This window comes from Peromyscus eremicus, chromosome 13 (genome assembly GCF_949786415.1).
Source record: "Peromyscus eremicus chromosome 13, PerEre_H2_v1, whole genome shotgun sequence".
Lineage (NCBI taxonomy): Eukaryota > Metazoa > Chordata > Mammalia > Rodentia > Cricetidae > Peromyscus > Peromyscus eremicus.
Genome location: NC_081429.1, coordinates 50,258,630 through 50,271,705, shown reverse-complemented (window position 1 = coordinate 50,271,705; position 13,076 = coordinate 50,258,630). Strand labels below are relative to the sequence as shown.

The following is a 13,076-nucleotide window of genomic DNA, read 5'->3' as shown; positions in this document are numbered from 1 at the left end:
CTTGAGTGCAATCCACTTGGCGGTCAGAAGTTTTCCCTGCACCGATGCCCCTTCCCTGTCTTGGGACCTGAACCTGACCAACTTTCTCTGGTCGTCCTGACTCAGTGGCCCATGAATATTAACTTATCGGTGGATTGACCATTAATTAATGTAGTTCTTCATGATCCAGTCTCAGGAGTTAGTGCACTACACATGAAACCTGGAGGGGGGCGTTTCATACGGAGCCTGAACACAAACCCTTCCTTTCTGTCCCTAAAGGCTCTTAGCTGAGCTGTGTGTGCGCCTGGACAGTTTTCGGTCCTGACCTTCGTCCTTACCCTCCGTCGCTGGCCGTCCCCACCCCTCAGCTTGTTGCATGTTCTCACTTCCTGCTTTGCTGAGTCCCTGACCGTCAGTTCCCGGCCTTCCTCATGCCTTCAGCAAAGCTCTCCATCTCCGCACTTTTTCTTTCTCTTGATCTTAAATCTCAAGGAATGCTTTTATTTTCTTCCTCTTCCCTCTCCCTACCTTTGCAGTGCTGGCGTTAATCCAAGGGCCTCACGTACTTTAGGCAAGTGTTCTGTTGCCTAGCCTGAAGAATTCTTCCTTCCATCCAAAGCTAATCTACTCACCTTTAACCTGTTAAAATAATTTATCAAAGTAACGTGTCATCCTTATCAAAAGCCTGGAAACGATCTGTATAAACGAGTCACAATTTCACCACATGTTAGTATGTATATTAATATATACTATTGAGAATCATCGGAAGACTGATGCTCGTCTGGGCAGTTTACGGAGGCCCTATCTCAGAAATGTAAGTGGATAAGTAGTCAGTAAACAGTGGTGTGAAGTGATCAGTCAGCAAGGGAGTGTTGCACGCACTGTGCCTTTACCTGGTGAGGTGAGTCAGTGACCCACCTCCATTTCTCTTTAGTTTTTGTTTTTAATTTTGTGTGTGTGTGTGTGTGTGTGTGTGTGTGTGTGTGTGTGTCTGTCAGAGAGAGAGAGAGAGAGAGAGAGAGAGAGAGAGAGAGAGAGAGAGAGAGAAAAGGAGGAGAAGAGAGGATGACTTGAGGGAGCTTTCTTGTGTGAGTTCCTGGGATCAAATTCAGTTGTGTTGACAAGCACCTTTATCTGATGAGCCATATCACTGTTCTGTCATTTTTTTTTTTTGGTTGTCATTTCTAGAAGTTTCTATCAGTGAGTCTAATCTGAGAGCCAAGGCTTACAATTAATTGAATAGAGAGAGCTTATTGTCAAAATTATAATGGACTAGAGTAGTAAGAGTGTCCGAGTAGAACTGGAGTAGAACAGAGACTCCGAAGACTGGAATAGCGGAGAAGTGAGCAGTCAGCAGGGTGTGAGAGGGTTCTCAGAGGTGCTCTTCCCTGGAGCCATCCAGGCCCTGTCGGAGTGTGTTGACGGCTGTGAATGGCAAAGAAGATTCTGTGATCACACCGATAGTACGTCCCCTGGGCCTTACTGAAAATCATCCTCTACTGCCCTGTGCTCGAGGGTGGCGGGGAGGGCTGTCCATGGAAAGATGTCTCCCTGAGGCACAGCTTTCTTAGCAGACAGCAAGACCAGCTGCAGGACTCTGTAAAGACGGAGGGCCGCTGCAGGAGTTGCGGCCCTTTAAGGCAGAGCTGGTGTGCAGGGCTTGCTGGCGCACTGCAGGGGAGTGGCACTGGGCAGCTGCAGGCATTGCAAAAACCTGCTGGGCGAGCACAAAGGAGGCTGGAAACAAGACTCTTCCTTTCCGGAAATTTCTCTCTAGTAAATTCCGCTGTTAGCTTTACATCATGCCGCAGAGCAAAGGAAGACTGTTTAGCAGGCAGAAAGAGTGAATGGATAACTGGTATGAGGTCTTTCCACTTTACCAGCGTTTTCTGAGAGTCTCTTTCCCCTCACATACTATTTGTTTTCATTCTTTTCCTTTTCCTCCCGAGCTCTGCTCTCTCTACCGTTTGCACATCCTCTGCCTGTTTTCTGATGCTCTCATTCAGCTACTAGTTCCGCGTCTCTTTAGTTCTTTCCTTCTGTGGTCTCTGATATAAGGCGGGGTTCCTCGTCTACACTGCTGTTCTTGCGAGCGGTAAACTGTTACTTTGTGTACTGCCACGTTGGACTTGCTTGTGTTTGTTTTGTTGAAGAGTTTGACACCCGTCTTCATGAGGGAAATTGATGTAAATGTTTTTTTTTTTTTTCCTTAGTTACACTTCTGTCAGATTTTGGTATCAAGGTTCTTGTAGCCTCTTGAAATGAAGAGGAACTACTCCCAACTCCTCCGGACTATTAGGCCTGGCATTCTTCTTCTACTGCTATTGTAGCTTTTGCTCTTTTGAGGGTCCCGCCACCCAGCTCCCAAATAAATCACACATGGAGGCTTATTCTTAATTAAGAGTGCCTGACCTTAGCTTGGCTTGGTGCTAGCCAATTTTACTTAAATTATCCCATCTATCTTTTGCCTCTGGACTTTTATCTTTCTCTGTTCCTATATACCTTTCTTTGTTTCTTACTCTGTGTCTGGCTGTGTAGCTGGGTGGCTGGGTGGCTGGCCCCTGGAGTCCTCCTCCTTCATCTCTTATTCCTTCTTCTTTCTGCCCAGATTTCTCCTCCCATTTATTCTCTTTGCCTGCCAGCCAGCCAGCCTGCCTATCCTTTCTCCTGCCTTGCTATTGGCCAGTTCTTTATTAGACCATCAGGTGTTTTAGACAGACACAGTAACGCAGCTTCACAGAGTTAAACAAATGCAACATAAACAAAAGTAACACACCTTAAAATAATAGTCTACAACATAACTGCTTTTAGCCATTCCAGGGGAAGGTAGTATGTCTCACACGATTTTAATTTGCATTTCTCTAATAATGAGGCCAGTCATCTTTTGTCTGTGTGTTCATAGAATGTGCTGTTTTATTTTGTCTTGTATTGAATACACATTTGTTTTACTGGCAGTCCAGATAAACACACATATAAAGAAAATACTTTCCTTTTGGCAGAAGTCAGAACAATTTATACAGATTAAAATGCCTCACTTTAGCCCAATAAATGGTTTTGACTCTTTTAGGAAAAATAACTGTCCAAAAGCATTTTTCCAGATTATTACACATTTCCAGAATAACACCCTCTAAAATTCAAAAATTCTACTATAAAAAGATGTCTATACCATATGGCTTTATGAAATAACTTCTGAATTTTTTATTTTTATTTGAAAAAGTTTCCCAGGTTTTAAATAAACTGTTAGCAAAATTTTCTCTCTTCACTTTAAAGTGTGTATTCTCTGAAGATGGGACATAATAACTTTTTGAACAAAGAATAAATTTTACAAATTCACACGCACACACACACCATTTCAAGAGGAAGTTTTTCCAAAGGAGGTGACATTATTTTCTCTTCTTTCTAAAACTTCAGAGTTATCGATGAGATCTTTTTTTAGATTGATTTGTAAATGTTCGGTTTGCATGTATGTCTGGGCACTGTGTGTATGTTTGGTGTCCTGGAAGGTCAGAAGAGGGCATGACGTCCCCTGGAACAGGAGTTATGGCTGGTTGTGAGCCAACTCCCTGATGAGATCTTTTAGCGTGCTTGTTTGCCATCCATGTGTGTGCCTTTGGTGAAATGGTTTTTTTTTTTTTTTGCGGGGGTGTTTTGTTTTGTTTGGTTGAGACAGGATTTCTCTGTGTAGCCCTGGCTGTCCTGAGACTCGCCAAGATCCCCCTGCCTCTGCCCTTCTTAGTGCTGGGATTAAAGGCGTGTGCCACCACCACCCAGTCCAAGAGTTTAAAAATACCGTGTGTGCCAGTCAGTCCCCTTGTGACGTCCATGTTCTGCGAGGTTCTTTTCTAACTGTTTGCTTTGGAAGAGCAAATGTTTTCAACTTCCATGAAGTATTACTTTCTGATATTTCTCTTTCATAGTTGGTGTCTATTAAAATCTCAGCACTTGCCAGGCAGTGGTGGCGCACGCCTTTAATCCCAGCACTCGGGAGGCAGAGCCAGGCGGATCTCTGTGAGTTCCAGGCCAGCCTGGGCTACAGAGTGAGTTCCAGGACAGGCACCAAAATTACACCAAGAAACCCTGTCTTGAAAAACAAAAACAACAACAACAACAAAAAAATCTCCGCCCTTGTCCCTCTCTACAGACTGTGTGTCTTTCTCCTTTGTTTACTCTGCGTCATTTTTCAGTGGATCCTTGTATACTGTGTGGATACAGCTGAGATCTAGTTTTCTTACACACCTGTTTAGCTGTTTAAAAGACGATCCCATTGAACTCTCCTGGACCTTTCTGTTGAGACTCTGTCTGCCACGCTCATGGGGCTGTTTTTCCTGCTTGTCTTTCCCTTGGTTTGTGTCTGCCCTTGAGTGTGCTGACTCATATGGGCCTAAACGCACCGGCTCCTTTATTTGTCCACTGAATTCATTGATGGCTTCAGCCACTGTTGAGCCGTCTGGTGGAGTTTTATTCTTAACCCTGGGCCTTTCTTTTCTGAACTCTTATGCAGGGCCCTTTAAAGCATGTCTTTTAATGGATGGCCATTATTTGTTGAGACTTCATTAGCCTAGTTTACTTTTGTTCTTTGCCTATAATTTATGCTAATTGATATAAAAGTCTATTTTTTCATGTTTTGGGATATATATATATATATATATATATATATATATATATATATATATAATTTTTTCCTTTTATTGAAAATAAATTTTTTCTCATATAGTATGTCCTGGTTATGGTTTCCCTCCCTTAACTCCTCCCAGTTCCTCCCCATCTCCCCTCCTGTCTGGATCCACTCCCTTTCTGTCTCATTAGAAAACAAACAGGCTTCTAAGGGATAATAATAAAATAAAACATAATAAGATAAACCAAAAACTACCATATCGGAATTGGACAAGACAAACCAGGAAAAGAGCCCAAGAGATGTTCTTTAGTCTGCTGCCTGAGCGTCTTCATAGACAGTTTCTGGCAGGTCTCTATTCCCTGTGGATCACCAGACTTCCTTCTTTGTTTGTGGGCCTCGCTTTTTCGAAATTAAAACTGCACACTTCACATACATATGGGTCAGCTCTTGATATCAGGTTCTCCACCTGCCTGGAAGTTTCCGTTTGCTGCTGCCTGTGTGATGATTAGTAGTTGCTCATTTAGAGTCTTTTCTAACTCTCTCTGTGGAGTCTTTTTTGGTCACATGTGACTGCTGAAGTATCTGTTCCCATAGCTTAGTGCCCAGTGAGCGTGTTGACAGATTCACCCACCAAGATGCCGCCAATAAGAAAAGGAGGAAAGGCCAGGCCAGGCATCGGCTACACACACACACACACACACACACACACACACACACACACAGAGGTGGAGCGAGGAAAAAGAAAAAAGCCCTCAGTGGTCCCAGACTGGCATTGTGCTGGGAGTCCTCTTTAACACTTACCCAGGCTCTTTATGTCCAACCTTTGCTTCCACTTCCTGCTTGTACAGATGTTGATGCTTGCCAGATGTGAAAGCTGAGGTCTTCTGGGGCCTTCCCGAACATGTGGTCTACCTGTGGGCATGCACACAGTAGACACCCTGGTTCAGTTAGTAACCCGCTCCTGGGAGCCTGTGTTCTGGACTCCTCGTGAATTCCCCCAAACCCTGTAGCACCCCCATACAGGCTCTGCTTTTGTCAGCTTGTCAGTGGGGTGTGGTTTGGGTCAGACAGCTCCAGGGTCCTGCTTGTCAGACTCACACCCTGGACAGGGCAGAGCAGGGCTGCGTGAGATTTTAATCACACTTCTCCACACAGCCTACAGTGTAAAACTTGGAAATGATTTCTAGCACTCTCCACTGGACATTTCTAGAGCAGCTAAATTCTTAGGCAGAGAGAGACTGCTATCTGAGGATTATTTTGTTGGGGGCATGGAATTCATGTTTCTATTATCTGTCTGTTGTGTGGTGCTGGGGATTGAACCCAAGACCTGGTGCATGCTGGGCATGTGACAGACCACCCAGCTACACCGTCAGCCTGAAAGTCATTTGGAAGCTGCATAGTATTGTATCAAAGTTTTTGTAAGAAATGTCAGCTGGCCCAGTTGATTAGTCTTGACACTTTGGAATTTCTAAGGACTCCCTCTTTTCCCAAAGATAAGTTTACATTCCAAATGTTTCCCTTTAAGGAGGTCTGTTCCTAAGAAATGCTGAATCTTTTTATTTTGAATATTTATTCTCTTGCTCACAAAACTTAATTGTATTTCCTTAACCTGTGATGAAACTTTAATAGAATTTAATAGAGGTAACAGAAAGAGGCAAAGCTCTTCTATGTGTCCCATTAAGGGCTTTGCATATACTGGTTCAGAAATCTGTACTGTTTCATGGGATGGAGTCTAATTATCTCTCACAACCATGCATGGTAGGAGGTGTTGTCCCAACTTAACTGTGGAGCATCTGACCTATAGGTCAGACAAATTGCTGGAAGGGACATTGCTTTGCAGGGTCACAACCAAAGGTAAAATCAAGGTGTGTGGTTTTTTGTTGTTGTTTTTGCTCTAAAGCTTGTAGTCTGTTAGTAATACTAATTTTATTTCACGGGGGAGTTGATGAATGTATGGTAAGACAAAGGGTGACCGATGCTCTGAGAGGTTCCTCTTTAGAGCAGTTTCTAACACTTTGACATACCCATGCCTGGTGGAGTCGTGGGCACTTCCCCAAATCTCTGCTGTTTGAAATCAGGTATCACTGTTTTGTTCTGCTTAATGCCCATTGGGTTTAAGACTTTTTCTGTCTTGAATTTTTAGTTTATATTTTCTGTGTTTGTTGTTGTGGCCATTCTGTCTTATTTTAGGAATTAGTCCTTTTATTGATGCTAAGGCCAAACCACTGAAGACGTAAATCACAGGTTGAGACACAGCCTGAAATACCTGAATGTTAAATTTGGTTACACAGTTGTGTATGTGACATGTGCCATCTTCCTGAGTCCCCTTCAGATTTAGAGAGAGAAGTAGTAAAGTGTTCTCTCTCCGTTCTTTCCAGCTTTCAGAAGAGTTCTTAGGTAAATGGCTGTCCTACCCAGAGACCCAGCACGTGCCCCTGAGCCAGCACATGCTTGCCTTTGCCTCGAAGTCTGTCACACGGATGGTCCTGGGTAGCGCGTTTGAAGATGAACAGGAAGTCATCCGCTTCCAAAAGATTCATGGCACAGTGAGTCAAGAGCAACATTTAAAATGACTTTTTTATCAGACTGCATTGACTTTACCTCTCAAGAGTGTGTGTGTGTGTGTGTGTGTGTGTGTGTGTGTGTGTGTGTGTGTGTTATGTTTGTATGGCTATTTGTACACATATGCCCATTGTAGATGTAACAGTCTTATTAAATAAGAAACACAGAGCCAAATGCAGAGTTAAAAGCCCAAGAGGTCAGAGCAGTAGCTGAGACTTAAAACCGCCTTCTTACCCTTCCTGTCGCTGTCGTCCTTCCCCTCAGAAAGAGGCCTACTTCCTGTGTGTCTGTCTTTTTATTGACTTTCTGTTCTGCCTTCTTATTGATTGTAAACCCAACCACATGACCTCCTTGTCACTGCCTGTCTATACAAACCTCTAGGTCTCTATGGTTGGTATTGAGATTAAAGGCGTGTGTCTCCATGCTGGCTGTATCCTTGAACACACGGAGATCTGCCTGTCATGTGATTGGGATTAAAAGTGTGCACCACCACCACCACCCAGCTTATGCTATGGCTTGCTATTAGCTCTGACCCCCAGGCAACTTTATTTATTAACATACAAATAAAATCACATTTCAGTACATATAAAATATCACCATACCCATGTATGTGATGACCCAAGATTAGTATTTGGTGTCTTCCTTTTCTCTGTCCCATCTTATTTTTGAGATATTTTGATATCGTTCCCTGAGCCCTGAGCTCAGCAATCTTCTACGGTGACTGGTCAGGGAGCTTCAGGGATCTGCTCATCATCATGCCTTCAGCATAGGTATGTGTCACCACGCCTGGCATTTTAGTAGGTTCAGAACTCTGGCTCTCACGCTTGCATAGTGGGCATCTTACCAACTGAGCCGTCCGCCCAGCTATGTGTCCCTCAAGAAGACGTAAGCGTCTTTGTTTGGACCTGAAAAGAACAGAGGAAGGTGAGATATCTGGTGCTTTTTTGTATTGGGTGAAGGTCTGTTTTCTTTTTAGGTGAACACTTTTCGAAATGTAAAAAGTGTATGATTAAATAAAAAAATCTAATATTTAACCAGTATGTTGTAGAAATACTATTGAATTCTAGAACAAAGAGAAAAGCTACATTTAATCAGTTAGATTGTGCCCTGCAGAGAAAGAAGTTCACGATCAGTGGCGCATGGAGACGCTGGTGAGCTGAACATGATTAGCAGCAGGGCCAATACAGTCTGAATGAGGAACTCAGGCTTTCCTACACTCATGTGGAGTTCTTAAGTCAGTTTCAACATGAGATTAACTTATTTTTTGAAATCATATTTAGGTCATGAATTCTACCACTTTTCAGATTTGAGCAATCATAGTTTTTTCCTTTCTTCTTTTTTTCCTCTTTTTTTGTTTTTGGTTTTTTCGAGACAGGGTTTCTCTGTGTAGTTTTGGTGCCTGTCCTGGATCTCACTCTGGAGACCAGGCTGGCCTCCAACTCCATAGCGATCCGCCTGGCTCTGCCTCCCAAGTGCTGGGATTAAAGGCGTGCGCCACCATGCCCCGTTTAATAGTTAAAGCAATGTGTTCTAAACAAAAATCACCAGGAACTGAAGGTTACTACCCTGTCACTGTTTAATATTATATGCGTGTTGGCAGGTGCATGTACATGTGTGTGTATACGTGTGCAGGTGTGTGGGGAAGCCAGAGGACAACTTCAGATGTCATCCTTAGGATTGTCATCCACCTCCTTTGAGATGAGGTCTTTTTGTTCTTCTGGAGCTTACCAGTCTGCCCAGCAGGGGATTCCCCTGTGTCTATACCTGCTGTGGTTACAGTCAGACATCCCCAAGTCCACTGCCTTAGTCAGGGTCCCTGTCGCTGCGATGAAACACCGTGACCAAAAACAATGGGGAGGAAAGGGCTTATTAGGCTTCCACTTCCACATCACTGTCCATCACCGAGGGAAGTCAGGACAGGAACTCAATCAGGGCAGGAACCCGGAGGCAGGAGCTGACGCAGAGGATATAGAGGAGCACTGCTCACTGGCTTGTTCCTTATGACTTGCTCACACTGCTTTCTTTCTTTCTTCCTTTCTTTTTTTTTTTTTTTGAGACAGGGTTTCTCTGTGTAGCTTTGGAGCCTGTCCTGGAACTCGCTTTGTAGACCAGGCTGGCCTCTAACTCTCAGAGATCCGCCTGCCTCTGCCTCCCAAGTGCTGGGATTAAAGGCATGCGCCACCACTGCCCGGCCACACTGCTTTCTTATAGAACCCAGGACACCTACCCAGGGACGGCATCACCATGATGGGCTGGGCCCTCCCACATTGATCATGACTAATAATAAAATGCCCTACAGCTGGGTCTTATGGAGGAATTTCCTCAGTTGAGGTTCCCTCCTCTCCGACGACACTATCTTGTGTCAAATTTACATAAAACTAGCCAGTCCACCCACTTAAAAATATTTATTTTATTTACTTGTTGTTTTAGTTATTTGTATCATTAGTGTTTGCACATTTGTGGAGCCTAGAAGAGGGTGTTGGAGTTACAGGGATTTTGCTTGTTAGACGGGTCCTGGGTTCCAGACTCTGGTCCTCGTGATTCTGTGGCGAGCACTTGTAACCACTGGGCCTTTTCTCCAATCCTCCACTTTTTTGTTTGGGTGCTGGGAATCAGGCTCAGCTCCTCATATTTATAAGGCAAGTGGTTTATTAACTGAGCCATCTCCACTTTTACATCCAAACACTCTTGTAATTGTTTTTTTTTTTTTAACTCTTTACTCTTTGGGGGCCTGCCACCCAACTCTTAAATAAATACACGGGGACTTATTCTTTCTTATGAATGCCTGGCCCTAGCTTGGCTTGTTTCTTGCCAGCTTTTCTTAAATTATCCCATCTACCTTTTGCCTCAGGGCTTTTACCTTTCTCTATTTCTGTATATCTTTTCTTTCCTTCTTATTCTGTGTCTGCTGTGTGGCTGTGTGGCTGTGTGGCTGTGTGGCTGTGTGGCTGTGTGGTTGGCCCCCAGCATCCTCCTCTCCTCCTTATCTGGCTCTCCCTCTTCTCTTTTTCTCCTCCTATTTATTCTCTCTGCCTGCCAGCCCCACCTATCCCTCTCCTGCCTTGCTATTGGCTGTTCAGCTCTTTATTAGACCAATCAGGTGTTTTAGACAGGCAAAATAACACAGCTTCACAGAGCTAAACAAATGCAACACAAAAGAATGCAACACATCTTTGCATCATTAAACAAATGTTCCGCAACATAAACAAATGTAACTAGTATTCCACAGCACACTCTGAAATGTATACATTAATAACTTTTGTGGGTTTTTGTACTTTGAGACAGAGTCTCTCTGTGTAGCCCCAGCTGTTGTGGAACTTTCTATGTGATATAGGCTGGCCTCAAAGTCAGAATTCTGCTGCCTCTGCCTCCTGAGTGCTGGGATTATAGCCGTGTGCCACCATTCCTGGCTTGCTTGGCTTGCAATTATTTTAAGATGAGTATTAGAAACACTTGATTATACTCTATTATTTTTTAAATATCTACCCATTCACTAGTGTGTTTTTTCTCTTTTTTTTCCAGAGGTTTTGAATTGTTACTAAGTTAAAGATTTGTTTGTGAAAGATTAGAAGCTATTTTTCTGCTCATTGTCTTCAAACCTTAGACTAAATGTTAACATTTCCTTGGTTTCGTCCATGTTATCAATATCTTAAGTAAAATAAAATTTTTTTTTTTTTTTTTTTTTTTTTTTTGTTTTTCGAGACAGGGTTTCTCTGTGTAGCTTTGCGCCTTTCCTGGAACTCACTTGGTAGTCCAGGCTGGCCTCGAATTCACAGAGATCCGCCTGGCTCTGCCTCCCGAGTGCTGGGATTAAAGGCGTGCGCCGCCGCCGCCGCCGCCGCCGCCGCCGCCGCCGCCGCCGCCGCCGCCGCCGCCGCCGCCGCCACCACCACCGCCACCACCACCGCCCGGCTAAAAAATGTTAAGTACCTATGATCTATTTAATCCACTCATGTCTGAGGGGATTGTATATATATATAATAAAAAACCTGAGGCCAGCAGTGATGGTGCACGCCTTTAATCCCAGCACTCGGGAGGCAGAGGTAGGCAGATCTCTGTGAGTTTGCGGCCAGCCTGCTCCACAGAGAGAGTTTCAGGACAACCAGGTCACACGGAGAAACACTCTCAAAAACAAAACAAAGCAAAAAGAAAGAAAAGAAACTTTTCATATGCCTGAAATTAGTTTGAAAGTGCCTTGCTCAAAATCATTAAAAATATATCTGAGCCCTGTTCTCAGGAGCTATGGATCACATGATCAGACAGCCTGACAAGGAAGAGCTTAGGTACTCAGATCTGCTGGCGAGGAAGGTCCTCAGTATTCAACAGTTTGGTCACTCAGCATCATGTGGGAGATCTGTACACTACATAGTACTCACATGGTTTCCTGTGTTTAGGTTTGGTCTGAGATTGGAAAAGGCTTTCTCGATGGATCACTTGATAAAAATGCCACTCGGAAGAAACAGTATCAAGAAGGTAAGTTTAGCCACTCTCAATGAACTGGTTTTGGGTAGTTCGTGGCAGGCAGGTACCTGCTGCTGGTCCAGATCCCAGCTCTCACCCTCAGATTTTAATAAGGTTTCAAAGATGCGTGCCAGGATTTTAGTAGTTTCATCTTTGAATAGTGAGATTATTGGTCATTTATATTTTCTCTATGCTTTTTCCTTCTACATTTCATTCAGTGATCGTTTTTCTTCGATGAAAGAGCAGTAAGTAGAAGCTGATGCTCACTGTGGGAAGCATAAGGGGACACCAGAAAGCCATTCAATAATATGTATTATGAATAATAAACATGGGTGGAGGGGTTGGGGATTTAGCTCAGTGGTAGAGTGCTTGCCTAGCAAGCACAAGGCCCTGGGTTGGGTCCTCAGCTCTGGGAAAAATAAAAATAAATAAAAAAATAAAAATAAAAATAAATAAACATGGGTGGAATTCTCTTAAAACAAGAAAATATTTATGTAGTTTTTTTTTTTAATTTTATTTTATTTGATATGTACGAGTGTTTTTCCTGCATGTACATCTGTGTACCACTTGCATGGCTGGTGCCCGCAGAGGCCAGAGGAGGGTGTCACATCCTCTGGAACTGTAATTACAGACAGTTATGAATCTCCATGTCTGTGCTGGGAATCAAACTCAGGTCCTCTGGGAGAACAGCTGGTGCTCTTAACCGCTGAGCCACTTCTAGCCCACGTGGAGACTTTTACATGTGTGTATGTGGTGCTGAGGATGTTGGGCACGTGGCCTGCCACCGAGCTGTGTCTCTGACCCTTATTATTGGTGTACTGTTCTGTAAATAGAAAACCAAAACCAAACTAAATGTGTAGTATTACAGGAACTGCTAAGGAAATAATGTCAAATTATTAACTATTCCACAGACATCTGCGAAAATGTATCAAATTTAAAGTTCTCTAACATTTAAAAATTTTTTTTAACATTTTATATGAATGAGCTTTGTTTCTTTTTCTTTCCTTTTTTGTTTTTGTTTTTGTTTTGTTTTGTGTTTTGTTTTTGAGACAGGGTCTCTCTGTGTAACAGCCCTGGCTGTCCTGGAACTCACTCTGTAGATCAGGCTGGCCTCCAGCTCACAGAGATCTGCCTGCCTCTGCCTCCGAGTACTGGGATTAAATGCCTGTGAGCCCGGCTGTGAATGAGCTTTTTGCCTGCATGTGTGTATGTGCACAATGTGTGTGCAGTGCCCTAGGAGGCCAGAAGAGGGCGTTGAATCCTCTGGAACTGGAGTTACAGATAGTTGTGAGCTGCCATGTGGGTGCTGAGAACTGAACCTGAGTCTTCTGCAAGAACAGCCAATGCTCTCAACTGCTGAGCCCTCTCTCTAGCTCCCCAAATAAAAAATATACTGTCATTATAAAATTGAGTGAAATTTTATAATGTTTTCTAAATTGTCTGACAGTGACTTAGAAAG

At 43.5% G+C, this 13,076-nt stretch overlaps 1 protein-coding gene across 1 annotated transcript in view; it reads left to right on the top strand.

Moving 5' to 3' along the window:
* The window catches only part of LOC131923440 (cytochrome P450 20A1), a 48,727-nt gene that overhangs the window by 17,659 nt on the left and 17,992 nt on the right, over positions 1–13,076 (top strand). Inside the window, exons 5-6 of the mRNA XM_059278472.1 lie at positions 6,973–7,140; positions 11,551–11,629. Coding sequence (XP_059134455.1) covers positions 6,973–7,140; positions 11,551–11,629 — 247 coding nt within the window. The remainder of the gene's footprint in view (positions 1–6,972; positions 7,141–11,550; positions 11,630–13,076) is intronic.